At 57.6% G+C, this 27,916-nt stretch overlaps 1 protein-coding gene across 7 annotated transcripts in view; it reads right to left on the bottom strand.

Moving 5' to 3' along the window:
- CFAP100 (cilia and flagella associated protein 100) overlaps window positions 1-7,898 on the bottom strand; it is a 46,356-nt gene extending 38,458 nt beyond the window's left edge. For 4 of the 7 annotated variants that reach the window (XM_036870604.1, XM_036870600.1, XM_036870606.1 and 1 more), the window contains exon 1: window positions 6,580-6,650. In XM_036870604.1, the coding sequence (XP_036726499.1) occupies window positions 6,580-6,628 (49 nt within the window). In that variant the 5' untranslated portion in view covers window positions 6,629-6,650. Of the gene's footprint in view, window positions 1-6,579; window positions 6,651-7,817 lie in introns of those variants that run through there. The other 3 variants (XM_036870603.1, XM_036870601.1, XM_036870602.1) reach the window with 3 other exon arrangements.
- Window positions 7,899-27,916: the final 20,018 nt, after the last annotated feature.

Genomic DNA, 27,916 nt, shown 5'->3' with positions numbered 1-27,916 from the left:
TGGTACAACTGTGAACACAGCGTGAGGCTGGGGAGACCCCAGATACTAGGGCTCCAGCCCCAGGGTCTCCCCTACCAGCTGACCCTCAGTTTCCACATTGGAGAGGATTATGCTGACTTTGCCAGGAGGCTGTGAGAATTGTGCAAGAGAATGGCCACAATTCCTAGCACACGTGCCTGGCGCACAGAAGGTGTCTTGTGCGTCCCCTTTGGCACCCCTCCCTTTGCTCCTAAGGGCAGAGCGGGACCGTTTTTCATGGAGGCCACGGGCCCTAAGCCTTTGATGCCCACCCAGCCAGCCCTTTGGCTGCGAGCCTCCCAGGGCTTCCGAGGGCTGCAGCGGAAGACGCGGAGAGCCCCTGCCCGCTGCTCTCTTGTCCGCTGACACCACAGCCCCAGCGGCAGGCGGGCAGCAAAGGGACTGCCTGAGGCCAAGGGGATGAGGAGGGGGAGGGGGACCTGCTGGTCTGTCGGGATGACGCTCCCACATCAGCACTGAATCCCCCAAAGCTCCTCTGCTCGCCTGGCATCCCTGGAAGGTCCTGCAGGCGCCTGCAGCTCAGCAAAATCGGTGCCTCAAGCTTCCCCCAGACCTGCCCCCGCGCCCCCTCCTGCTCCCCTCAGCACCTGCCCCTCACCGGCCTCCCCTGCCCCCCAGGCCCAGCCCGCTGTGGGCGCTCCGTGCTTGCCCTCGACGTGCCCTTCCCGCCCCCGGGGCCCGCGCCCACACGCCCGCCCTTCCCACGTCCTGCCTCTGTCCGGCTTCTCCCCGGGGTCTCCGCCGCGCCTGCCGGGCCCGGCCGCCCTCTCTCCCGTGGGAGGACGGCAGCTCACACCGCCCGGCGCCTCCCCGGGCTCAGCTCCACACCGGTCGCCACATCCAGTCCCCACAAAGCTCGGGAGACCCGTGCTGCTCCTCAGGAACCGAGGAGACGAGACGCGAGAGTTGGGTGACACCCGAGGCCGAGCGGGGACGTCACAGGCCCGACGCCCGCCGGCCCCGAACCCCTGGGCAGTGCTGCCCTCTGGAAACGCCCGTGGCCCAGGTGCCACGAGAGAAAGGCGTGGATCTGCGCTTCCCGACGGGGCTGTGAATGGGGTCAGGCCCTCCCCATCCTTGGGCTGGGGCTCCACAGGGAGCCGGGCGAGACCCTCGAGATAGGCAGGTGCTGCCCGGCGGCTCCCGGCTCCACTCTCCCCTCTGGCAGAACCAGAGAACGAGGGGTGCATTGCAGGCGTCCTCCCGCCACCCCCAGCACCGCCCTGAGCTCTGCTTTCTGGGTGCTGTTCCAAGCGGCCAGCCTGGGTCCTGTGCCTGGCCCTCTGACCCGCCATCCCCCTTCTAGTTTATCCCACGCGTCTCCGTCGACTGCCGCGCCGGAGGGAAAAGCGAACACCGGGAACGGAATGAGCCCTCAGCAGAGAGAGGTGTGGTGAATGCTGGTGTCATTCCGTGGGCACAGGGCGTGGATGTGGGCGGTTAAATGGACGTGCGTGCACGTGGAGGGCGGCTGCCCAGATCAAGCCCTGGGGGGTGCCCGCTGAGCCGCTCTGCCTCGTCCCCTGCCCCCCCGCACTTCAGCCACCCAGCCTCCCTGGGCGCCTCACACAGGACGAACGGTTCCTGCCCCAGGGCCTCTGCACAGAGGGGCTCCCCAACTCCCCCCACACCCGACAGTGTGAATTTGCTTCTCTCTCAGCTCCCGTCTTCCTCTCTGAAAGCACCCGAGTCACCTGTTGCTCCCTCTGCCTTCCACCCCTGAATCCCAACCTCACGAGGCTGGCTCGGTCCACAGCCGTCCTGGTACCCAGTGGAAGCCGCTGAGGAACTGGCACAAACGAAGGAGAACGTGGAGGCGTGAGTGTTCCCTCACAGCCCGCGGGTACAGGAAAGTCACGAGATGCCCACCCTTCCCCTGCAGGCAACTCCACTCCGGCCACCAGCTCCCCTGCCAGCCTGGGCTCAGTGGGGCATGGGGGCAGCCAAAGCAGCCACGCCCACAGCCCAAGAGGAGGGAAGCGGGGAGCCCCTGCTAATGACGTGTCGCTGCTTGTTGTGTGCTCGTTGGCCATCTGTACCTCTTCTGTGGAGAAATGTCTGTTAAGTTCTTTGCCCAAGACTTAACAGACTTAAATGTCTGTTAAATTCTTTGTGTATTTTGGATATTAACCTCTCATCAAAGCTTTCCTTAAGTGTCTGGCTCCCAAAGCCGGGGAAGGGGCCCCGTTTCTAAATCCCCCGACAGACATGGCAGGGAAGTGACGCCAGCTTGTGGGGTTGAAATAATGACCAGCCTCTGTGTGGCCCCTCAGCAATCAAACACACAGCCCCGATTTGGGACGACAAGGTCCTTGTTGCCCACCCTGGCACCCACAAGCCACGGCGGGAACTCAGGCCACCCTCCCCGCTGCTCTGGGACTGCAAACGGGACCGGTAGCCCCTCCACCAAATGCCAAAGTTCACCAGAATCTCCCAGCCTCTTCATTTAGTTCTCTCCTGGAAGCCGCGGAGCTCCTGGCTGGGGTTCTGACAAGTTCCTGCCTGCTCAATACTCGTTTGTGTGGAGAGAGTGACTCCCAGGTCCTCCTGCTGGGTCACCTCCCATGACATCACCCCATTCACAGATATTTTGTTCTTTTAGATGCCAGTGTGGATGGAACCGCCCCTTAATTTCCATGTTGGCCGGTGCACTGCTGGTGTACAGAAACACTACTAATTTTTGAGTGTTGCCCTTGTACCCTGCAATGTTGCTAAATTCATCTATTAGCACAAATAGCTTTCTTGGGGATTCTTGGGGATTCTCTACATATAGGATCATTTCATCTGTGAACAGAGAGTTTCCCTTCTTCCTTCCCCATCTGAAGGCCTTTTACTTCTCTTCCTTGTCTAAATGCCCTGGTGAACCTCAGCACGGTGTTGAAAGGCAGTGATGAAAGCTCCTGGTCTTTGGGGAAAGCATGCAGCCTAACAGAATTTTACTGAAGGCATTTTAGGCGCCTGGTTGTGGAGACGCCGCAGCATAAGAGGTACAGAGCAGCCCCTGCCCTCAGGGAGCCGACACTCTACCGGGGAGAGAGATAAACAAGGGGTACGTGCTAAGGAGGGAATGAAGCAGGGCAAAGCGAGGAGGAGCGTGGGGAAGGTGCAGCCGCTCCATGACTGAACTGCACGCGGGGCTCACTGAGGGGGCTCACGCTGAATAAACTCCTGAAGGGAGCCCCAGGGGGAGGGCCTTCTGGGCAGGGCACCGTGCCCGGTCTGTCCCAGCAGCACAGGCGGCCAGTGGCGCGAACGGGACGAGCACGGAGAGGAGAGCTGCCTATCACTGGCCCCCAAACTCTCCGAGAGCAGGCGACGCCTCCGTGTCCTCGACCTCTGCACCCCAGCCCGGCACAGAGCAGCTGTGCTCACGCCCGGCCCGATCTTGCAGCTCCCCAGATGAAGGCTGGTTCACTTAAAACCAGGCTCCTAAACCGCCAAAGTCAACGACTGAAGCCGGCCCCCATGCCCAGGGTCAGCAGCGGCGGGGGAAGGCACGTGCACACGTGCTGGCGGAGCGCGCAGGCCCGAGAGCGAGGCCTCAGCAGGGATGACCCCGCCCAGCTGCCCCCTCCCCCCACCCACACGGGGAAATACACTCGCTGCTCAAGGGACGGCCCCCAGGCCCCGCCCCCGCGAGGAGCCCCAGAAATGCAGGACCAGCTGCAGGCCACGTCTCCCAGAAGGGGCTCCGCACTGGGGTCCTGCAGCCCTGCCCCCCCCAGCCCCGACTGGGGAGCCTGGGGCCCACTCTGGCGTTGCCGGCCGCTCTGCCAGGCCAAGGTCCCACCAGGCGTCCTCTGCCCTCTATGCCAGGGCCAGGCCTTGCCCAGGGTCTCGAGGGAGCCGTGGCCAGTGGCCCCCTGCCCAAGGGGGACAGAATGGCACCCCAGCGACAGAGTCGTAAAACCCAGACACTGGGCCGTGTCCTGCTCAAACCCTCCCTGTCATCCCCACGGAGCCCAGCGGTTCCCCTACGCCCACAAGGCCCTACACGCTGGTCCACACTGGCCTTCTGTCTCTTCCACCCGCCCTCATGCTCATTCCCCCGTCAGGGCCTCTGCTGGCCTCGCCCACTGCCTAGGACACCCTTCCGCGCGTTCATCCTTCAGGACAGTGACCCACAGGTGTCGAATGTCGCTTCCTCCCAGAGGCCTCCCCACCCCCTCGGCTGCTGCAGATATAGAATGATCCCCGATTCCCAGCGTCTGCGTCCCTCGCCCCAACCTCAGTCCCAGGACGGGCAACTCCATCAGCGCTACTCACCTCTGAGTCCCCAGGGCCTAGGACCCATGCCCACACGCAGCCGGCACTTACTAAGCACATGCGAACGAGGAACAAACCCAGAGCCCACTCCCCCCGTGTTCCATCCCAGCTAAGTCCTTGCCCACGCCCCCGGCCACCCCTCGTCCAGCAGCCTGCAGTATCTCGACCAACTCTGGCCCCGCGCATGCAGACGGCAGCCCAGGCCCTGGAGGACGGGCAGTGGGCGTGCTAACAGCAACGGCGCAGATACTGCACAAGCAACATAGATGCGCCTACTGTTTACAGAGCTGCACGTGTGCCCAGCCCTCCCCCCCACGGCAGCCCTCGGGAAGACAGGCTGCTCCTACTGCACAGATGAGGCAGCTGAGGCTGACCGAGGTGACCCGAGCAAACAGGTGTGTCGGACTCCAGTGCCCCTGCCCACGGCCTCTGGCTGTGGCTGGGGTCCAGACGCCCCATCTGCACCTGGCCCAGACTCGGAACTCAGTGTCCCCAAGCCCCTCCCCCACAGAGGGCTCAGAGTCTTCCCGGCCCCCACCGGGGTCGCCAGCTCCTGTGGCTGAACCCAGGATGCCAGGCTCAGCAGTCTTCCTGGCTTGAGCCCCAGTCGACACACCCTCACCCAGGTCGACTTCCCTCACCCGCCTTGCTCAACACCCCTGCCCAGCCCGGCCTGCAGATGCCCTGGGTCTGTCGGCTTGGCCGTGCCGGCCTGGCCTGGTTCCCTCCCTAATGCACAGACCCTCAACCCAGACCAGGCCACCCAGCTCAGGGAGGCCTCCTGTTTGCTTGTCACCTCCACGGGTACGATCACAGAATCAGATGAGGGTCACAGGGTGCCCGCCATCTAACCAGCCCCTGGTACCATAGAGTCAATCAGCATAGTTTATAAAGCTTTCAATTGTCTTATGAGAGCGCCACTGTGCTGCATTGTTTTCGGTGTGTGCATTTAATTTGTTATCTGTAAACATTGCAAAGCTATCTTTTTTTTTTTTGGTAACCCCACTTCAGCCTTCATTTTTCAATTTACTACGGAGCAGAGTAAGTGAGAGAGGCAGAACACACGGTGTAAAAGCTCGACCGCTGCTGACAGCAGCCCACCGACAGCGAACTGGTTAAAGAATTATGCTACCTGCACACGTGGGGTCGCTATTTGCTGCAAGCACTGAAGGTGTAAGGGAGCTCGACGTTGTGATAAGGCACAGTCTCCACGACGCCTGGGTTAACGGGAAGCAAGGCCCAGGGAGCGTCGCTGCTGTGTGGCCGTTTGTGTGAGAAAGGACAGGCCGTCTCTGCGTGCATTTGCTTGCACGTGCACAAGGCGTGAGCGTGGCGGGTGTCACGCGTGGAGGGAGACAGAGACATGGCAGCCGCCACGTCGGGGGGCAGGTAGGGCTCTTCACAAGGGGGGGCTATCGACACACTTTTGAATCCGAACCACAGGAAAATTAAACCAAAAGCTGAAGGCATGCACAGCGCGCAGCGGACGTGTTGCCCCTCCCGCCCCCTCAGCCCCAGCGGCCTCTCACGTGCCCCTCAGCGGGAGCACCTGGCCGCGCACGTGTGCCTCCAGAGGGGGAGGGGCTTCACACGGGGGCCGGCGCTGCGGAAAGCCGAGAGCCCCACCTCCACGGCGGCACCTTCCTCAAAGCCTGTTTTGGGGTGCATTGTGCCCCCCAAAATGAATGCTTTTGAATATCTGAAATCCTAACTCTCATGACCTCACAATGTGAGCCTGTTCAGAAACAGGGTGGCTGCAGCTGTAACTAAGACGAGGTCATGCTGGGCTAGTGTGGGTGCCTACTACCATATGACTCCCGTCCTCAAGAAAAAGGGGAAATTTGGAACACACACACGTAGAACGCCAAGTGAAGATGAAGGTACACACCGAGCTGATGCTTCTACAAGCCCAAGAACCCCAAAGATCGCCAGCAAACCCCCAGAAGCTGGGAGACAGCATAGGACAGAGTCGCCCCCTCACGGCCGCAGAAAGGAACCAGCCCTGCCCACGACACCTTGATTATGGACTTCTGGGCCCCAGAACTGTGAAAAGACACACTTCTGTTATTTAAGCCCCCGGCCTGGGGCGGGGCTTTGTTACAGCTGCCCTAGGAAATAAAACATGCAGTTTCTAGGGAACCTGGCAAACCCGTGATTTCTGGTTTACGGCCTGATTTAGAATCACTGTGGCCCTTGATTACATCTAGACCTCACCGCCCAGGCCCCCAAGGCTGCCTTTGACGCTGAGAGAGTCCACCCCAGCCCAGAACTTACTGTTGAAACTTATGCCCTTGGAGACCACAGGAGGCAGGACCTTGGACATCCGGGCGAAGGAGGAAGCGCTCACCGAGAAGCTTGCCACTGGCTAAAGCAGATTCCAACCTGGGGAGAGAGACGCGGCCTGAGCCAGCTGGGCCCGCCCCCAGCCCCCGCCCCACGCGAGGGTTGGCTGAGAACAGCAGCGCTCGCTGAGGGCGAGCCACGAGGCCCACACCTGCAGCCCCTCGCGTTCCGACCTCGCTCCCCTCCTTGGCTCGGTTCCAGCCGCCCTACCTAGTCTTTCTGTTTCCAGATCAGGCCTCCCCCACACCCAGACCTGAGCTCAAGCGTCACCGCTCCGGAGAAGCATCTTCTCAACACCCCATCCACTCCCATTTGACCAATTACCAATATTTGATTTACCCCTTTAACAATCAGTTGATTGCCTATCTATCTCCCCCTAGAACGTAAGATCCATGAGGACGGAGTGAGGCACTGATTCGTGGCTCATCAAGCGTCTGGCCCCGCCACGGCGCTTCTTAACTATGTACTGAACGAGTGTGCGTTTTACAGAGGCGGAGGCAAAGCAGCAAGCTGTCCAAAGTCACGCAGCCAGGAAGGGCCCAGGCTGGGACTCCAGCCCAAGATTCCTTGACTCCAAAGCTTGCACCCTTCTAGCCACATTCCGGCTGCAGCCTCCACGAAAGGAACCGTGTACTCGGGCAAGGCAGGGCCCCCCCCGGGGCCCCCCCACACCCCCGTCTGGGCCGTCGGGCCTACGGCAAGGGTGCCCGGGCCTGGAGGCAAGAAGGGTGGCCAGATAGCTGGGTATGTGATAAGGCCAGTAAAGTACGGGCAAGGAAGGGGGAGAGCGTTGCAACGGGGGCTTGGACGGGCGCCCGAGGTGTCCGCCTCCGACCCCGCGCGCCCCCAGCCCCCCCCCCGCACACACTCCGCCCCGACCCCGCACGCCCCCGCCACCGCCCCCGCACACACTCCGCCCCGACCCCGTGCGCCCCGCCACCGCCCCCGCACACACTCCGCCCCGCCCCCGCGCGCCCCCGGCCCCCGGCACACACTCCGCCTCGACCCCGTGCGCCCCCGCCACCGCCCCCGCACACACTCAGCTCCGACCCCGCGCGCCCCGGCCCCTGGCACACACTCCGCACCGACCCCGCGCGCCCCCGGATCCCCCCACCCCGCACACACTCCGCCCCGACCCCGCGCGCCCCCAGCGCGGGTCCAGCACGCACTCACGGGCTCCGCACGGCCGCCCTCGCTCCGAGGCCTCTGCGCACCTGGTCTCGGCTCCCGGAGCCCGGGCCTTCGGTTTACGTCGCCATGGCAACCATTCTCCCGGCAGGCGGGGCTGTGACGTCACAAAGGCTGCGGGGGCCCTGCTGCCCAAGAGCCGCACGGGGGCTGCGCAGCTCAGAGGAAGCGCCGGGCCCAGGTTTCTTTCCTTTCTCGGTCTTCACCATTCCGCCCCGCTTCTGCTCATTTTCCTTCATTTTCTGATTCATTTTTTCACCGTGCACCAGGTTGCTCGTGGTACAAAAATATACCTGGTCCTTCCTGCGGAGTGGACCTCACTTTCTAGAGGGGCGGCTCTTAAAAGTGTGGTACCGGGCGGCAGCATCACACATGCTGGGAACTCGTTAGAAAAGCAGATGTTCTGCCGGACCGAAGCAGAAGCTATGGGGGCGGCGGGGCCCGGCGATCTGGGCTGTAACAAGCCCTCCAGGAGGTGATTGTGGTGCTGGCTCAGGTTGGAGAACCACCGCTCCAGAGGGTGCATGAGACATAAAATAAAGGCAGAGTGACAAATCTGTCAGTAAAAAGAGGGAGGGATCCCGGTTAAATCAACCAGATTCACCAGCTGTTGTGGCCACGGGCACCAGGGTCTGCCCTCTGCCTTCCCGGCTGAAGGCCCCCTTTCCCCCCAAAACAGCAGGAGGCCCCTCCTTGAGATCTGACCGTGGCCACCATTTCTGCCCACGCATCTCGGGGATTTACAGATTGACAAGGGCATGTAGGGCCCTCTGGGGTCCTCTGGACAGTCTGCAGGCCAGTACTGTAGTGCCATTGAGAGTCCCAGCGGCTCCTGGGTCTGCCCAAGGCAGGATGAGTGGGTGGGGAGACCAGTTCCACGAGTGGGAGGGGGGGAACCCGCCGGTGGAAGGAGCGAGAATCCCTGAATCACCCCTGGAGGAGTGGGACCCAACAGGCAGTAACCACAGTGTTCTTCGTACCAGGCAGGAAGGAGGTTCTATTGTGTTAAGCCACACATGGGACTTGTGTGTGTGTGTGTGCACACCCACATATGTATGGGGGAGTATATGTTACAGCAGCTGGTGTCGGGTACCCTGAGCAGACAAGCGTCTCCCCCACCCCCAGGACTCTCACAGCCCTACTGCTCCAGCCGCTGCCTGACTCTGCAGCCCGGCCTCCCTCCTAGCTGTCAGAGCCACGGAAGAAAGAGCTAGCCACTGAGTTTGGGGTCCAGAAGCCACAACAGGCTCTGTTAACCAGCGACTGAGCTAGCAGAGCACAGGGTTCTGCGAGGGTTCATCTCAAGCAACCCCTGTTCTAAGGAGACTTTAGGAATCTGGAAAATAGGCAACCCGAAAGGAGAAAAGCCAATCCCTTGTTAACAACACGTGAGCTTATTTTCCTCCTTGAAGAAGGTGTGGCAGTCAGAGCTCTTGGGACCAGAAACAGAAATCAACAGGAGCCAGTTAAAGGGGAAAAGGGCAGGGGGGCTCCCCGAATCTGCAGGGGGTGGGAGCCAGGCTGAGAGATGGTGTGACCAGGAGCGAGCCCAAAGCCGGCTGCGGGTGTGTCCTGGGGGAGGCCCCTTGGCTGTGATGGAGGTCCTGTTGTGTGATTCTGATCTTCAGAACCTGGGTCACCTGCCCACACTTCATGTCTCATAGGCAGGAGCCTAAGGGTCCCACCTCCACCCTGACTGCAAGAGAGGTGGGAGAGAGAGCTTTCTAAGGTGGGAAGCGGGGACTCCTAAGATGGGGGCCCCCAGCCCAGGAGGGGTGTCAGAGGTACAGGTGGTCCAGCCTGAGGACAGGAGCTGGTGTGTTTCCATGGCGCCAGGTCTCAGGTCACTCCCGCAAAACCGACTCTGTGCCTATGCTTCTATTCACCCCTTTCCTTGGAATGACCTTTATTCTCCTGTCAAACTCCAACTGTTACCAAACTCAGGTTCAGCTGCTTGCCGCTCAAGAATCCAATACTGAGAGACAAGTCTTGGGTAAAAGGAAAGACGGCTTTATTGAGGAAGCCGGCAATCCTGGGGAGATGGTGGACTCACGTCCCAAGGAACCAGCTTCCCACTCCCCAGGTTTTGCTCGGAGATTCTACAGGGAAAGGAGGAAGGGGCTACGTGCTGAGGAGAGGGCTGTGGGGGCGTGGTCAGCTCGTGGGCATCCTTCTGATTGGCTGGTGGTGAGGTAACCGGGAGTCGGCATCATCAACCTTCTGGTTCCAGCTGGTCTGGGCCTACCTGCTTGTGGGCAGCAGTTAACTTCTTCCACCTGGTGGGGGCTTCAGTATCTGCAAAACAGCCCAAGGGACATGGCTCAGAATAGTATCTGTAGCCCTTGAGGAGGAAATAAAGGTCCTTGATTTTGTTTAATGGCTAAACCGTCATTGTTTTGTCTTGCTTGACTGTTTTCCTTTCTTTCCACATTTTCTCGTTTCTCTGATTCAATATATTCTTTGGGTAAAGTTTTTCTACAGACAAGAGGCAGGTGGAGGACATGGGGAGGGTGTGTTGTCTCAGGAAGGCCCTACAGGGTCCTGCTCACTAACACTACATTTCTCAAGACTCAATTCGGGGCTGGCCTCCTAGCAGGCATCCCTGGAACAGAGCATTTTGCTGCTCTGTGTAGTCAGTCACGGCCTGCGTCCTGCGGGGCCATCAGCCCACAGGCCCTAGCCCTGCCTCCTCTGGATCCTGGGTGGGTCCAGCGGGGGAGAGATTGGGGGGCAGGAGACATGGTGGAGCCAAAGCATCTGTCCCCTCCCTCACCATTCATTCCCATTTTGGTATCTAGTTACTTCCATCACGTGTGTGACAAATTCCCTGTATTAAATTCCCTCTCTATGAAACCCCCGAGGGCTTCTGTTTTCTGAGTCACACCTATTTGACAGGGGCAGGAGACCTTGCTGGCCAAGGGGACAGGCTGTGGCATCAGTCCAGGCTGGGTCCATGTCCCAGCTCTGACCCTCACTGGCTGTGTGACCTTGGGCAGGTTACTTTAGTGCTCTGGGTCTCAGATTCTCCACCTAAAAAGTGGGAACAATAACAATGACCTGGGAGGGATGTTGTGTGTCAGCACAGAACCAGCACCCAGTTGGGCCTCAAAAATGCTAGTCTGCCTGTATCATAGTGTGGTCTGGGGGTGTGTCTGACTGCAGAGGTCTACAGGGCATCCCAGCAGAGTGGCCGAGATCTCCATGAGGAAGCCGAGGGTCAGAGACTTGAAGCTGTTTGCCCGAGACCACAGCCCATAAGAGGCAGAACTGGGATTCAAACCCGGGCCGTGTGACTCCACAGCCCAGCCCACTAATGCCACCCAAGCCTCTTCCCGCCTGCCTGGCGAGAGATGGTGCTCAGGCAGCCGGGGAGGGCCAGGTCGCGGGCCTGCGGCTGGAGATGGGCTCTGTGGGGTGCTCAGCCAGGAAGTGTCCCTCCTCAGCCCCACCTGTGCTTGTCGGCCTCGGGGTGCCCGACATCTGGGCCCACGTGACTCAAGCGGACCTCAGAACCCCTCTCCCAGGTGTGGCACAGCTCCTGCAGTAAACAGATGTGGACCACACGGGACACATCCATTGATGCCCCTTGGGTGTCTGTAGGCTTACAGTGGCAGCAGGAAGGAGTAGCCGTGCAGCCAGCAGAGACACAGGAGGATTCTCGGTGACCGTGGCGGTCAGACGCCTGACTGCCCGGGCCTCTTGCATCTGGATTTCCTTTTCTTCCTCCTTCAGTCTCAGAGGCTGCAGGATGCGGAGAGAGTGTACCCCACGGTGAGCCGGGGTGTTGGTGAGCCATATGGCCCATGTGTGCTGCTTCCACTTCACCCGCCATTAAGCTCCAGTCCAGCTGAGGTCTACACTACTCCCGTCTGCTGGACCAGGGGAAGCTGCCAGGTCCCGGAAGTGAGTCTGAAGCAGTATCCCACCTCCCCTCAGGGCCCCCTCCCCACCCCAGTGCCCTCACGTGCCCGTGTAGTGCCCTGGCCTGGCATGCTTTTTATGTCCCTGTCATCAGACTGCTTTCCTGACGGCTCAGATGGACAGATAATTTGATTGGCGTCTGGGGAGAAAGCGGGGTGACTTTTGGCATCCACGTTTGGCTACAGTACAAGAGAAAGAGTGTTAAGTGAGCTGGAAGGAAAGTCTTGGAGCCCGGAGTAAGATGTGTTGGCTTGAATCATCAGGGGAGGCGTCCCGGGGTGACGTCACTGGGAGCTGGTTAAAGGATGCATAGGGTCCACATGGGGCATTGGAGGAGTGGGGAAGACTGTGGAGCTCAGGGAGCAGCAATAACCCTCTGAGGCTGGGGTGCAGACAGTGTGGCGGTAAAGGCAGTGGCGGGGGCGCGCCGGCCGGCGGGGGCCCCAGGAGAAGGTAGGCAGCCGCCCGCCAGGTCACGGAGGGCTGGACTGTTGTTCCTGCCGTGATTGGGGTCTTTCCTCACTCCCCAGGGACACAAAGAAGGCAAAGCACGATCCGATTTGCTTCAAGGAAAGGAGGCCGATGCATGTAGGTGTGGGTAGAGCCCAGGTGGGCAAAGCAGGAGACGGGCGGAGCGGCGGGGCCGCGCGGTCCGAATCCACCGCGGGGTGTCGCCCTGCACCAGTTTGAGTGCCGGGCCCTGGTGAATGCCCTTTCTGCCCAAGGGGACTTAACAGAAGAACCTTTTGTGCCAGGCAGCGGTGAAAGGTTCCCGGGTGACGCAGGCTGGTAAACAAGCTGCCCCGAGAGCCCGCGTCAGGCGCAAACGGCGACCTTGTCGGCGGGCGAGGGCGCGTCCCGCGGCTCTGCTCTCGGGCTGGCGGTGGGCGTGGGGCGGGGGTCCCGCTCGGCGTCCTGCGCGCCCGCGGACGAGGACGCGGCCGCCTCCGGGCACCGCGTCCCGCTGGGGACCCCAGGCACCCTCCTGGATTGCTGCAGACAGCCGCAGGCAGATGCTGGAGGGGGTGCGGGGGACATCAAGGTCTCGGCAGCCCCTGCGCCCATATGCGACCACCCTCCCCCTCCAGTTTAAACCTTGCTGGGAAATCTGCAGCCGGCCTCAAACTCCAGCACCGCCGCAGCCTGAGCGCCATCGGAAACTTCATTTATTCGGAATCCTGTTTCAGGCTCACGTCCTCCCCAAACACTACCCCGAGGCGTTTTTACCCCAACTCTGCTGGGCCTTTTAGTGAAAACCTCATTTCTAACCCCCAAACCCCCAAATGAAACCTAACCCAACCCGGATGTGACCAACTCCAAACCCGACCCTGGGCTCACAGACATTTTAAACCACTGAATAAACAGACAAGAAATGCACAAATATGTTATGGGTGTAAAAATCCCAGTGACACCAATGAAGGGGGTCAGGCGTGGATGGTCAGGGATCCACCACACCCCCATCTCTCCAGAACCCTCGGCTTTGCAGGGGGCGTCCATCCTTTGGGGAATGGGATCCTCCCACCCCCACTTTCGCGGGACTTGCTTTTCAGACGAAGCTGTCGCCAGGCAGCCTGTGGAGAGCTTGCCGGATTCGAGGTGCCTGGCCTGGCACGTGGTGGCCACTGGCGTTTGTGTGGAACGGCTGGCCCACCGGAGATCCGTGCACCCCCTCCGCGTTTCCCCTCTGTTATCAGCAAGTGCTCTCCCTGTACGGAAATGTGTAAGGAGTGCTGGGCTCACTTCAAATCCAGATCGGTGCTGCCGAGTTGCCCTTTGGTTGTATTCTTTTGTTTTGTTCTGTTCTTTTTTTGCCTGTGCCAATTTCACTTCCACCAATGTCGCTGGAAAGTGTTAGCTTCTTCAACATTTACCGACGCTGAGTATTATCAGTCTTTCTCATTTTTGCCAATCTGATGGGAAGAAAAATCCCAAATATCATTTTAATATGCATTTCTCAAGGACCTATCTGCAATCTCTCCAACAACTGTTTATTAAGTGTTCAACAAATATTTCTTTATACCATATAATAAAAATCAGCACTTCCTTGCCCACTTCTCAAATTCTTCTGGCTGCTTCCTCTGGTTTATTTCTCCATATTCCTAAATAATCTGTTTAAGCTTTGATTTCTCAGTTTATCAGTTTTAGATACGTGTCAGTGACTCCCCACACTTGATTCAGGGTTTGGGAGTCAGTCTTTTCCAGTTGATGACTAGATCAGTGTGGTTCCCTTGTGAGACATTACGTTTTTGTCTGTTCTCCCTGAAATTAAATCCTCCATTTTTCCCCTTCTTTATTTGTCCACTTTATATAAATTATACAGAAGACTGTGTAAAATATATGTACAATTCAAAGAATAACAATTTTTAAAAGGAACAAATACCCAGGTTAAGAACCAGACTGTTTCCGGTTCCTTAGAAATCCCTGGTGGCCCCATCCTGACTTTTGGGCTGTGCTCCCCCTGGCTTTGTAGTTTTGTCACCCACCTTTGTATTCTGAGAGAGTTTGTTGAGTCTTCCCTGGCACGTGGTGGGTGAACTTTGTGGAAACGGAAGCATTTGTCCTTATTCTTGGGGGATGAGCTTTCTCACTCAGCACTGGGAAGAGGTATGTCCACGTGCCTGTGGCTCACCCACGTCCACTGCCACGTAGCAGCAGTTCATCGTATGAACACAGCACAATTTACTGATCCATTTTACCGCCGATGACATTAGTGTTTTTTTTGTTGTTGTTGTTGTTGTTTTGGCCACGCCTCGGGGCATGCGGGATCTTAGTTCCCCGACCAGGGATCGAACCTGTGCCCCCTGCAGTGGAATCACGGAAGCTTAACCACTGGACTGCCAGGGAAGTCCCTGCCGATCACATTTGGATTCTGCGCAGTTTTTTCTTGTACAAACGATACTCCAAAAACCAATCTTGTACATGCCACCTGATGCACAGATACGGGTGGAGCTGCTTGGTCCGAAGAAGGGTGTTCATTCTGCTTTACTGGCTGACACTAGACTTTCCCACAGTGGTGGTGCCAGTTTACACTCCAGCAGCAGGGATTCTACGTTCCCTGTGATCTGCTGCCTTGCCAACACTCTGAATTGTCATTTTTGCCGTCGGATGGGAGTCCCGTCTCAGTGTGCGCTTAGTTTGCACGTCCCCGTGGCCGAGGGTGGTGGGTGGAACCCCTTTCCCTCTGCTTCTTGGCGCTCAGCCTCCCTGTTCTGTGGAGTGTTTCTGGAAGTCGTTGCGCATTTTCCTGTGGAGTTGCTGTCTTTTCCTGTCAATTTGCAGGAGTCCTTAGGTACTATAGACACTCATCTCTGGTCCGACATATGTGTCACAAATATCTTCATTTTCTAAAGACTTTATAGATGTGCTCGCCACATTTTTGTCTTTAATCCACCTGGAAACTACTTTTGTGTATAGTGTGAATCAGAGGCTCACTTTCACTTTTCCCCTGTTTGGCTAGCGGATTACTGCAGTACCATATACTAAGGTCTATCCTTTCCTCTATCTGCACTTTGATCGTGGCCATATATGAAGTATCTGTACATACCCTGTGTCCAGGCCCCATTTTATTCAGTTGGTCCCTTTATCATCTCTTTGATTCTATATGTCATGATCACTCATCATTACAACAGCTCTAAATATCACTCCCTAATGGACAGACACACAGGCAATTCCATCAGTGCCTTAGGTGTGTGTGATTTCTTGCATAGATCCCTCCTGGGACCGCCCGCCCTGCTGCTCTTACCTTGACTGGCTGATTTCTTGGCCTCCTGGTTGGTTGTCACATTAGGACTTCCCTTCCTTCTTCCTTGCAAGAAAGTGTCTCCTGCTCCCTGGGTCTACTTTCTTGTTTTGGTGGAGCATTCTTCTAGTGGCTTTCTGAGAGAGTCATGGGAGGAAAATTTTAGAGAGCTTACATTTCCAGACAGTCACCTGCTTGATAGTTTGGCTGGGTACAGAATTCTAGGTAGGAGTAATTTTTCTCCTGGGATGTTGAACGCATTTTGCAGCCCCTTGTGACAGATGATATTTTCCAAAAATAGAGCAGTATGTCCAGTCCCGAACGCTCATCCATAACCTTGCTACTCTTTAGCAGGACACCCTAGAGCCTCAGCAGGTCCTCAGACAGCCCTGACGAACAGAAGTCGACAGAAGTCAGGTGGTGTGACTTTCCAGGCTAGGTCGTGAAAGATGATAGGGCTTCCTCCGGACTCTCGCTCCTGGACTCTCAGCCCCGTAAATCAGCTTCCTTGATGTGAGGAAGTCCTGGCCACGTGGAGAGGCCACGTGTGGGTGTCCTGGCTGGTAACCCCAGCTAAGGCGTCAGCCCAGAATTAGCATCAATCCCAGACTCGAGTGACCAATCTTTCAGATAATTTCAGGTTCCAGACTTCAAATCACCCAGCTGATGCCAAGTGGAGCAGAAATGTACCGTCCACACTGAGCCTACTTAGATTGAAGCTTTAAGGGCAAAATAACGATTGTCATTGTTTTTCTTTTAATAAATAAATTTATTTATTTATTTATTTTTGGCTGCGTTGGGTCTTCGTTGCTGCGTGCAGGCTTTCTGTAGTTGCAGTGAACGGGGGCTACTCTCCGTTGTGGTGCGCAGGCTTCTCATTGAGGTGGCTTCTCTTGTTGCGGAGCATGGGCTCTAGGTTACGCGGGCTTCAGGAGTTGGGGCACGCGGGCTCAGAAGTTGTGGCGCACGGGCTCGGTTGCTCCGCGGCATGTGGGATCTTCCCGGACCAGGGCTCGAACCCGTGTCCCCTGCATTGGCAGGTGGATTCTTAACCACTGCACCACCAGGGAAGCCCCCGCTGTCATTGCTTTGAGCCAGTCAGTTGTGGGGTATTTGTTATGTAGCCTGTGTGACCGGAATGCCCCTCTTCATGCCAGCTACTGGCTAAGCAGACTTGAGGACATGATGGTGAGCCCTGCACCTGAGAACATGATCTAGTCAATCAATTTAAATAAATTTTAAAATACTGTAACAGAAGGTGAGCATCCCACATGTTCCCAGCGCCCGACGTTTATTCCCGTTCACAGCAGCATACTTGGACGCGGCAGCGGGCAGCCTTCCCGAAGGATGGAGGACCAGCGGTGGGTCTGCTTCTCTGGGCGCATTCGGCCGGATTGGGCTGGTGACCTGGGGTGATGGGAAGTTGGAGAGCAAAGCCCTGTGAGGCCTGTGCTGGCCCTCGCTCTGCCGCGGCCACGAGTCGCTCCAAGTCGCCGGGGACCCAGATGAAGCAGGAAGGCGGGTCACCTGGGGAGTGTGTGGAGGAGCCCAGAGCCGGGCAGGGGGTGCAGGAAGCCCGGGCCCAGACGGGCCCTTTTCTGCCCCGGCCATAGGTCTGAGCGGGTGCTGGTGCTGGGGCTGAAGAAGGGGCTTTGGACTGCCTCCCGGGGGTGGGCCCCAGCCTGAGCAGGGTGAGATTATTCCTTCAGTCATTCAAGAAAGAGAAACTGGGGCTTCCCTGGTGGCGCAGTGGTTGAGAGTCTGCCTGCCAATGCAGGGGACACGGGTTCGAGCCCTGGTCTGGGAAGATCCCACATGCTGCGGAGCAGCTGGGCCCGTGAGCCACAATTACTGAGCTTGCGCGTCTGGAGCCTGTGTTCCGAAACAGGAGAGGCCGCGATGGTGAGAGGCCCGCGCACCGCGATGAAGAGTGGTCCCCGCTTGCCACAACTCGAGAGAGCCCTCACACAGAAACGGGGACACAGCACAGCCATAAATAAATAAATAAATAAATAAATAAAAATTTAAAAAAAAAAAAAGAAAGAGAAACTGAGTTATTTGTAGTGAGGTGGTTGGAGTTAGAGTCTGTCATGCAGAGTGAAGTAAGTCAGAAAGAGAAAAACAAATACAGTATGTTACACATATATATGGAATCTAAGGGAAAAAAAAAAAGGTCATGAAGAACCTAGTGGTAGGACGGGAATAAAGACAGACCTACTAGAGAATGGACTTGAGGATATGGGGAGGGGGAAGGGTAAGCTGTGACAAAGTGAGAGAGTGGCATGGACATATATACACTACCAAACGTAAAACAGATAGCTAGTGGGAAGCAGTCGCATAGCACAGGGAGATCAGCTGGTGCTTTGTGACCACCTAGAGGGGTGGGATAGGGAGTGTGGGAGGGAGGGAGACGCAAGAGGGAAGAGATATGGGAACATATGTATATGTATAACTGATTCACTTTGTTATAAAGCAGAAACTAACACACCATTGTAAAGCAATTATACTCCAATAAAGATGTTAAAAAAAAAAAAAAGAAAGAGTTACTGAAGAGTCACCCCCCGCCAGGCATGCAGCAAAGAACAAAAGAAGCAAAAGTCCCTCCCCTCAAAGAGCTAACCTTCTCGTGGAGAGAGAGACAGCGCCTAGCAGCCCAGTGGGCCAAAGCCAAGCCTGGCGGGCGCCAGGAGGGCGGCGGGGGACGGCGGTGGTTCTTTGAACACTGGTCAGCGATCGGAAGTTGTCTTTGAGACAGAGAGCTGAGGAGGTGAGGGTGGCAGGCAGAGGGGACCCCCCGGGGGAGCAGGACAGGGAGGGCACTGGGTGTGTCTGGTGAGAGCGAGCCTGGAAGAAGAAAGTCAGGGAGGAAGGGGACCACGGACTGGAAAACACCCCCAGTGCGCCAGTTAAAATGAAGGTGAAAACTCACACATGGGGCTTTTTTATGTATTTCAAGATAAAACACTGAAACCCTAAAAGCTTCCTGGGAATTAGAAATTACTTTCAAAGACAAGAGCTTCGAATTTACCCTCAAAACACAGCCTCAGAGTGACAGAAACCTTCTGGGGGAAGAATAAGACAAACGACTTCGCAACCAGCTGAGCAGGTCCCTCTCTGCCAAAGGCAGGGAGCTGCTCAGATTTGCAGCTCTCGGTGGAGATCCAGCCCGTCGGCCCAGAGGCTCCTCTCAGGGAGCCGGCGTTTTCTTCTCTGTTTCACAGATGAGGAGACTGAGGCCCAGACAGGTCAAAGCATGTGAAGGCCACACGGCTGGGGAGGCTCTGAGCCAGGCCTGGTGGTCCTGGCATCGCTCTGCCTTCCCAGTGGTCACCAGCCCCCAGAGGCCCTGACTGCAGGCCCACCTCCTCCAGGACATCCCTCCATGGCCAGTGCTGTGCTCCCTGCACCCATGGCCCCATCTCCAGCCCAGCTGCCTGTGAGGTGCTCCCACCCCGGACTGCTCCCTGCCCGACACCCCAACCGGTGCTGGCCCACCTCTCTGATGAGGGCCCAGTGTTCTAGTTTCTTTAGGAACATCTTCCCTCAGGGCGGGGATTGTGACTTTTCTGCCTGAAAAGTGTGGTTTGTCAAGGGCCTGGCCTCCGGCTTCAGACGACCTGAAGGATCAGATCAGGGTTCAGCCGCCTTCGAGCTGTGTGTCCTGGGGAGAGTCACTGCACCTCTCTGTGCCTCAGTCTCCTCCACACAAGGACCACGAGGGGACCAGGCTGTGTGAGCATTAGATGAGTTAATACTGGCTCAGCACTGGGAAGGCGCCTGGCCCGGCCCGTGCTCCCGGCCCGCTGAGGGGTCTGTTATAGATTCACCTGCGGTGCTGCTTTGCCTCAGACCTAAGAGTCTCCACCTGGTCTGGCTCCTCCCTCCCCACCCCTGCCCTCCCATGGCTCCCCCTGCGCTGCTGCTGTGGCCGCACTGGCCTCCGTGACTTCTCAGCTTCTCCAGGCTGCCGGCCTCAGGACCTTGGCACTACCTGCTTCCTTGCCTTCAAGGCTGCTGTCACCTTCTCAACGGGGCCTGATCCCACTGCGGGTTCCAAACTGCAGCGCACGCCTGCAACTGGGCCCCCAGCAGACCCTTGCCCCCCACCTCTCATTTCCCCACAGCCTCTCTCCCTTCTGACCTGCCCTCTCCTTTACTGCCTGAGCCTTTCCACTGTCTGTTTCATTTTCTCCTGGCAGAAGGCAAGCTCCTGAGGGCAGAAATCTTTGCCTGTGTGTTTGCCGCTGTGGCCCAAATGCCTAGGCGGCACCTGGCACACAGCGGTGACTCTGAGTTGTGCTGACGGAACTGTGGATTTCAGAACCAGCTGGGTGTCTCCTGAAAATGCAGATTCCCAAGCCCCGAATCAGCCTTTCTGGGGGTGAGGCTTGAGACTGTTTGCTAACCTCCTGCCGCCCAGCTGGGACTGATGCAGGCACGTTAGACAGCCATTGCACTGAAGGGGGCGGCCTGCACCCCAGATCCCCACGCCCCAGCGCCCAGACCACAGACCGCCTCTGACTTCTGGGGCCCTAGCTGTCCAAGCCTCTGGATTTCCGTGGCCTTAAAACAGTGGCAACCTGCCCAAGGCTGTATGAGAAACAGTTGCTTTTGCAAAACGTGGCCAGAGGCATGGGAAAAAGTCCCAGCCAGGACCGGGACAGATAAAGGGCCATTTCCAGGCAGTTGAAGAGGTCTTGGTCTTGAGGAAGAATGGCCTGAGGCAGGCTGGGGGTGGGCCAGAGAAGAACATGCTGGAAGGTCCGAAGAACCGGGCGCCGGACAGGCAGTTAACCAAGCACGGCGGGGAGCACCCTGGCAGAGGGGAGGCAATGATTCCCCACTCCCCACCCTCTCCCCCCTGCAGGAGGAGTGGAGCAGGCCTTCCAGTGCACGGGGTTTGGCGTCAGTTAACCGGCTCTGCCTTTGGGTCTCCGGTCAAGCATCAAGGACTCCTCGCCACTAATCCAACTTTAAAAACGCAAATACCCTTGACCTAATCCCCCACCCCCACCTGCCCAGACTTTCTGCTCCCACAGGGCACCCGCTGCAGGTGTGGCATCAGAGGGCACGCCCAGGAGCGGGGGCTGGCAGGGATGAGGGCCCGCACGGTGGAGCTGACTGAGGGGGTCAGGGAACATCCCCACGGGCCCAGCTGGAACAAGCCTGGAGAGACTGTGAAGCCAGTGAGTGTGCGTGAGTGTGCGTGAGAGTCCGTTTTGTGTTTTAAAAATGCACGTGCTTCTCTGCTCAGCATACCCTGGAGCTGGCCTCCGGGAAGGGCGCTGGGGAGGGTGGCTGGTCGGGGACAGAGGCTCTTCTCCGAACGCCTTCCGTACGGTTGGGCCCGCTTGCCGTGCGCGGATTGCACAGCTGACTCTGCGGCGCTGAAAGCGGGCTGGCAGCGCGCACCCTGGCGGCCGCTCACGCCTCGTTCCCTTCGCGCCTGCTCCCGGCTGCGCCCAGGGCGGACGCGGGGCGTTCGGTTTCCCACCCGGTAGAACCCACTCGTGAGCCGTCGGGAAGCAGAGTGTGAGAGCAGCCGGCGGGGCTGCACCGTGGCGGACCCAGGACACGGATCGGGGTGGCTGAGGGTGGGGCGGCCGAGAGCCCCGCACGGCCCCCACTGCCCGTGCTGGAAGCAAGCCCTCCCGGCCTGCGGACCTCCGCCGCGCTCCCTGCGGCCGCCCGCCCGGCTGGCCGCGCTCTGCACGCGCCGGCCTCCTCGCAGTCCGTCTCACCTCGGGGCCCTGGCGCGTGCCGGCTCTGCGCTCGGCCGGGCCTCATCCTCGGCCCCCCTCGGGTGCCCTCCGGGGAGCCTGTCGACGTTGCAGCCTAACTACGCCTCCTGCTCCCCTTTCCTTCTGCCTCATCCTCGGGCCCATGTTCACGGTCAGGTATGCACGGAACTGCCAGGAGCAGGGACCGCGCTGGTCTCGCTCGCTGCCCTCCTGCAGCCCCTGGAACAGAGCCTGCCCTTGCTGCTACAACACACAGTGTCCCTGATGCCTTTCCTTTCCGGCCCTTTCACCCCAAGTCTCAGGGCCCAGAGCGCCCCACCCCCGCAAGTATGCTTCCCCCCCCCCCAGACTCTGTCCCACACAGGTGTCCCTGGGGACAGTGCCTGCGAGTGGGCAGCACAGAGGGGTTTGGGGTCCGGCTCTGTGGCCAGGATAGGCCATTCTCCGTCCCTGGACTTCAGTGTCCTTATCAGTAAAACGGAGACAAAAACAAGTCGAGAGGATGATGTTTCATTGAGGGAGATGAGAAGTCAGAGGCGGTTGCATTTGCAGGGTGCCAGGGGATGGAGTGCCAGGGGATGGGGTGCCAGGGGATGGGGTCCCAGGGGATGGAGGTCCCAGGGGATAGAGGTCCCAGGGATGAGGGAGGGACTGTGCTGGGAGCTGCCCTTCTGGGGTACAATGTGCAGATGGAGAAGGAAGTGGGGGTCCTTGCGTGCCAGCACAGTGCCTTCCCAGCTCTCTTGGCTGGGAACCAAACAAAGAAACCCGTTGCTCAGCGCAAGCCTGAGAGGAAAGTTTCATGCACAGGGCTTGTTGCCGTCTGCAATGAGTGCCATACTTCCTTTCCTTTCCTTTTTGATTTTATCCTCTTTTTTGATTTTTGGCTTAACCGTACTGATAGCACTTTCCTGAATGGCTCCATGACCCACTCTCGGTTCCAGCTGGCAGATGGAGATGGTGGTAAAGACATCTGGCTAGCGTCCATGGAGGAAAAGTCCCTCCTCCAGGCCTGGCGTGCCCCTTCCCCTTCCCGTACTCCTTGGGCGGGGGCTGACGAGGCCACGTGTCTTCCTCCCTCCTGCTGGGAGGAGGAGCCCCCTCCCGGCTCCTGCCCCCTCCTGCCTGCTGCCCCCCTGTCAGGAGCCCTGTCATGAACTCATGGTCATTGACTTCACACCGTTCGGGTGTGTCGTCTTGTTCTTCGGGGACACCAGGCGCAGCGCTGAGCCATGCGCCCGAAGCCCTTTTGCCCACAACAGTGGGACAGACTTTCTGAACACCTGAATCTGGGCCAGTCTCTCGCTTGCTTAAGCAGTGGACTGCTCCTGCTCCGAGAACACAGACAAAACTCTTTATTACCATCTACGAGGGTGTTGGTTAAGTTAGGGGTCGGGAGGTTAACTGACTGCATTGAATTTCTTTCCTTTCTTTTTCTCCCTTCTTTTAATGACACTGGAGCAGAGAGATTAGCAGAGGGAAGGCAACAGAAATCACCAGCACTCACAGCAGAGGCCCGAGTTAGGGGATTGTTTTGGTAACATGCAAGCTGGTTGAGCCAGAAGGTGATGTCTTACTGCAGATGCCCAATGCTGGGGACCCCTGCCCTGCCCTCACCCTTCTCCACAGCCCCCACCTCACCCCCACGTCCGCCTGGCTCAAGGCCTCAGCTTCCTGTCAGTGCCTCAAAAATGCAGGCCCATTCCTGCCTCAGGGCCTTTGCACCTGCTGTTCCCTTGGCCTGACTGCCCTTCCGTCTGCTTTTCCCAGGGCTCCTTCTCACTCGAACATCACCTCCTCAGAGAGGTCCTCCGAGGTTGGCCCACCCGAAGCAGGTTCCCCCTGTCTTCTTTTTTCTATCATGAGACATTGTTTCATCAGAATCTCCATGAGGACACAAAGACCTGTTGTGTGTTAGTGACTGTCCTAGCACTTTTCCTCATCTGTAGTTACCTGTCTCCTGGCTTATCTCCCAGGAATAAAAGCTCCCAGAAGGTAGGCCCTGGTCTCTACTGTTAACTGCACTGTGTCTAGATAGTTCTGGGCACACATCAAGTGCTCAGTACATGCCTGTGAGTGCTGCCGGGACGGGGCGGCTCTGTGGCACTGTACTTCCCGGGTGCCTGGCATGCTCGGCAACCCAGGATGGGGGCTGGGACTCAGAGGAGGGGGGGGTCGAGGGCCCTTGGAATCAGACCTGCAGCCCCCCTGCCTGCCCTGGGCCCCGCGTGCCCTTCCCGCCCTCCCTGCCATCAGCTCGCCGAGACGCACCAGGAGACCCTCATCCGCCTCCGCCGCCGGCCCTCTTGACCTTGGAAGTCGAGGCAGCACCGCCTGGCTGGAGGGCGGAGGGACGCAATGCAGCGGACCTGCTGCGAGACTGATGTGCAGCTTGACGCTGGTGATAAGTCACCACGGATCACGGGCGGGGTGGCACTGGTGGTGTGGCCGTGGATAAGCGGCTCCTTGTCCCATGATGGCCTGTCCGTCACTTGGGACAGTGGCAGTGCCTGAAATGCCAGCGTCTGCCCTCTCACCTGGTAGCCGCTCCTGAATCCTCTTCTGAAAGCAAAGGCCTCTGGGACAGCCTCGTCCATCAGAGAAGGAGAGTCTTTCTCTTCCCACAGGCGGATTATGAGGGGCCAGCCCTGCGGGGGAGGTGCTGACGGGGGAAGAGCAGGCGCCCAGGGCTCCACCTCACACGTCCCCATCAGAATAAAGAGGCTGATGGAAACACGGAACCAAGACAGTGCAGGGAGGTGACCTGGGACCGTGCACAGGCGAGGTGTGAAAATCTGCACATGGTCCCCAAGGACATGACACCAAAGGCAGAGTCCACGACAGCATCTGGCTACACAGATAAGGGAATCCTGCAACTCCAGGGGCATGGAAGTCACATATGTGACCACGGGATCCACATACCTGCCCACACGGGAGTCTATACCTGCCAGGAAGAAAAAGCTCCACGTGGCTCCAGAGAGTGGAGGGTGGAAGCAGGCAGTGCACAAAGCAGCAGCCGCCACTGAGAAACAATCAAACACGCCAAACGCACCGAACTTCTCCAGACACTGTGTGATTCCACTCATATGAGGTCCCTTGAGGAGTCAAATTCATAGAAGGGTGGGTACCAAGGGCTGGGGGAAGGGGTACCAGGGGCTGGGGGAGGGGGAGGGGGTGTTGGTGGTCAATGGGACAGAGCTTCAGTTTGGGAAGATGAAAAATTTTGAAAATAGATGGTGGTGATGGTTGCACAACAACGTGAATACGCTTAACACCACTGAACTGTACACCTAAATGGCTAAAATGGTAATTTTATGTTATTTTTAGCCACATTTTTTAAAAAGGCTCCAAAGCAGTATACGTTTCCATTTTTGTAATATAGCAAGAAATGTTAACAATGATGTGATTATGAATGTTCTTTTTTCTTTTTTTATACTTGCCTGTATTTCCTGATATTTTGGGCAGTAAGAACATTAACTTTTATACTAATCAAAAAAACTATTTCAAAAATAACATACTAAGTTGCACAAACATTCAACAAAACCATATTTTTTTCTGGTTATAGAAGTAATATAAATTCATTATAGAAAATCTGGAAAAGTGAAAGAGATAATGCTAAAAAAGAGATAACTTGTAATTCCATCACTCCAAAGTAAATATTTTTAAAAACCGTCACTGTAAATACTTTGATATCTATTTCTAATTTTTTCTGCAAATATGTTTTTTCTTTACATAATCGTATCTAGAGTAATTCCTTTATAGAGTTTTGCATCCTGCTTTTTTTCACTTTAACTTTCATCAGATAGTCTTTTAAAAACCTGATTGAAATAGATAAATGATATTCCACTGCACGGACAGGGCATAGTTCATTATCAGTTTTCCTTTTGTTGGACTTTAGTTGGTTTCCAATTTTTCTCAACTGTAAGTGCTGTTGGGAAGAAGTCTGTACATAAATCTGACTGCAAATCTGATCACTTCTTTGTGATCAGGTTCTAAAAGGAGACTTACTGACTCAGGAGTGACATATGTAATATAAGGCTGCTTTCAGGGAATGTTCCAATTTCACCTCTTTGCAACAGTGTTATAACTTTAAAACATCCTTGTAGATTGGATGAAAGGGTATGTTGTTTCAATTTGTGTTTCTTTGATCAAGTGGTGAGGTTAGAAATTTCCCTTGGCGTGGACAGGCCGTTTCCACGTCTGCTTACGTCTGTTTTTCACATGAGCCAGCGTTTCCCTCACTGGTTTGAAGCGAGGAGGAATCCCTCCCGACTCTGGCCTTCAGGGCAGCCCAGGACTCTTGCGCGGACCCCCCTCTCTGGGAAGCCGGCCGGCGTGTGCCCCTCGGCAGTCCCTTCCCAGCCCCACCCTTGGTTCCTTGCTGTTTGCCCTGAACGGGTGACAGCCAGTGACCCTGGACGCTCAGGACGGGCACCCGGGGAGGGGGGATGGGCGGTGAGGCTTCAGTTGGCCTGAGATGCACATGCTGACCCTGGAGGACTTTAGCCGGGCGAGAGTGACTCATTAACCCCCGTCAACCCGTCAACACCCCCTCCAGGAGGGCCCGGGCCTGGCGGGGGCGGGGCGGGGGCGGTTTCCCTCTGCCTCTGTTTCTGAACGTGAACCCGATTCCCGCCCAGTGCACACTGAGCTCAGCTGTGGACTTTTACACTTTCCATCTGACCTTCCATTTGGTCCTCAGGGGTGACCACTGTGCGGACCAGCCCCACTTGGGTTTTCGCGAAGGTGTTGACGTTTTTCCATTTTCAGGAGCCCTCTCTGGTTCTCTGACAGCTCCTGTCTCACAGTGCTTGGTCTTGTGTCACAGATTCACCCCGTGGCGCCATGTCGCCCCCCACCCGCCCACCTCCGGGCCTCAGCCACAGGTCTGGGAGCCGCTTGCAGCCCGATTTCACAAGTCCTTCAGCTGCCTTAGAAGACCTGTGGGTTCAGAGTCCTCCCAACACAACCCCTCAGAGGTGGTTTTGGCCAAACTCTCGGTGCTGAGGAGAAAACAGACCCACGGGGGGGTGGGGCCCAACCCGGGTCTCTGGGCTCCCGGCTCCGCCTGCCCCTTCCCAGCGGCGGCCGGGGCTCGTGTGAGTCACCAGGTGGGAGGGCAGTGCCCAGTGTGGGAAGTCTGGGCTCCGCATGTGGAGCAGGACAGACCCCCGTTATTCACGACGCTGCTGCTTCCAGTCTCTGAGCCACCTCTGTCCTGTCGCCCCCCAGTGCACTGGTTCAGCCCGGGTTGACGGTCATTGCTTGACCTGCAGAGCCATGACCTCCGCTCCTCACTCGCCCAGCCTGGGTCCAGCAGGCTCCTCCAGAGCTGCGGGGCGAGGACAGGAAGGGCCCAGCGACCGAGGACATGGGACGGGTGGATGCCAGGCGTCACTGCCCGAGCTGTGCTTCAGCCCTTTCCTGCCCCCACCCCTTCCCCACCTTGTTAGGGAACCTCTCTAGATCCTTCCCCTGCCCTCCCAACCCCAGGGTCTCAAGCTTTCTCCAGGAAGCAGCAGACCTCCCAGACTCCCACTACTTTGTGATTTTTCTGGTGGAACCGGGGCACCGCCTCCTGCTGGCTGTGTGATCCTAAGTGACCTCTCTATGCCTCTGTTTTCCCATCTGTAAAATGGACCTAGTAGGAGAGGAGTTATGGGGGTTGAATAAAATCACGTGTTTCAAGAGCATAGCACAGCGCTGGGCCCCCTTCCTGCCCTTGCCCACTGAACCTTAGCCCGGGGCTCCTGCCCCGTCCAACCAGCGTGTCCATTACACTGTTTCCCAAGAGGACTCCTTCCTCCTCTGTCTCTTTGCCGCGGGGGGTGGGGGGTGGGGGGGGGTGGCAGCCACCTTTGAGAACACCTTTCTGTGACATCGAGGCTGTGTAGATACTGCACTGACCACTGTGGGGTGTGAGTGGAACTGCTTGTGCAGGTGGCCTGCAGGGTGGTGTGGGCCTGCGGTCCGCCTTTGCTGCATCCAGCTGTACTGGGAGGAGTGGGAAGGCACAGTGTCCAGCAGCCGAGCTCGGCAGCCCGGAGACAAGGACAGGGAACGGCGTCTGCAGTGAGGTAGGCGTGGGTTCCAGCTCTGCCTTTGCGCTGCGTGTGCTGTGTGACTTTGGGTGAGTTGCTCTACCTCTCTGGCTTCAGCTTTCTTTTCCGTAAAATGCAAAGAGTTGAGGCAGTCATGGCTGGCCTGTGTGTCACAGCACCAGGCCCGGCGTGCAGTGGGCCCTGTCTCAGAGCATGTGGCTGTGAAGTGCCCAGCGTAGGCTCGGCACGTGGTGGGTCTAACCAGGACCTGGTCAGGCTGCTAGAGGCCCCCTGCTGGGAGGCAGATAAAGTTCCCTCCCGGGCCCGTGATGGTGGGTGGGTGAGTCAGCCGGAACTGGGTGATGAGGAAGGTCTGGTGGCTGTGATTGGCTCTGCCGCCACCATGACGTGATTCCTCAATGCGACCTTCCGAAGGGCCAGGAGCAGGGCCTCGAAGCCCCTCTGCCTTGAGTCAGGGCTGGGGCAGATGTCCGCCCAGCTTGGGTGGTCTCTTAGAGGAGGGGCTGATTTGCACCACGTCTTCTCTATCCTCCCCGCCAGCTCCACGAGCACCGTCCAATATGGCAGCAGCCACATGTGGTACCTTACTGGACAGCAGGGATGGAGGGAACATTCTC

Source organism: Balaenoptera musculus, chromosome 11 (genome assembly GCF_009873245.2).
Source record: "Balaenoptera musculus isolate JJ_BM4_2016_0621 chromosome 11, mBalMus1.pri.v3, whole genome shotgun sequence".
Classification (NCBI taxonomy): domain Eukaryota; kingdom Metazoa; phylum Chordata; class Mammalia; order Artiodactyla; family Balaenopteridae; genus Balaenoptera; species Balaenoptera musculus.
Note: the sequence above shows the minus strand (reverse complement) of the source record. Positions and strands in the feature narration are given on the sequence as shown.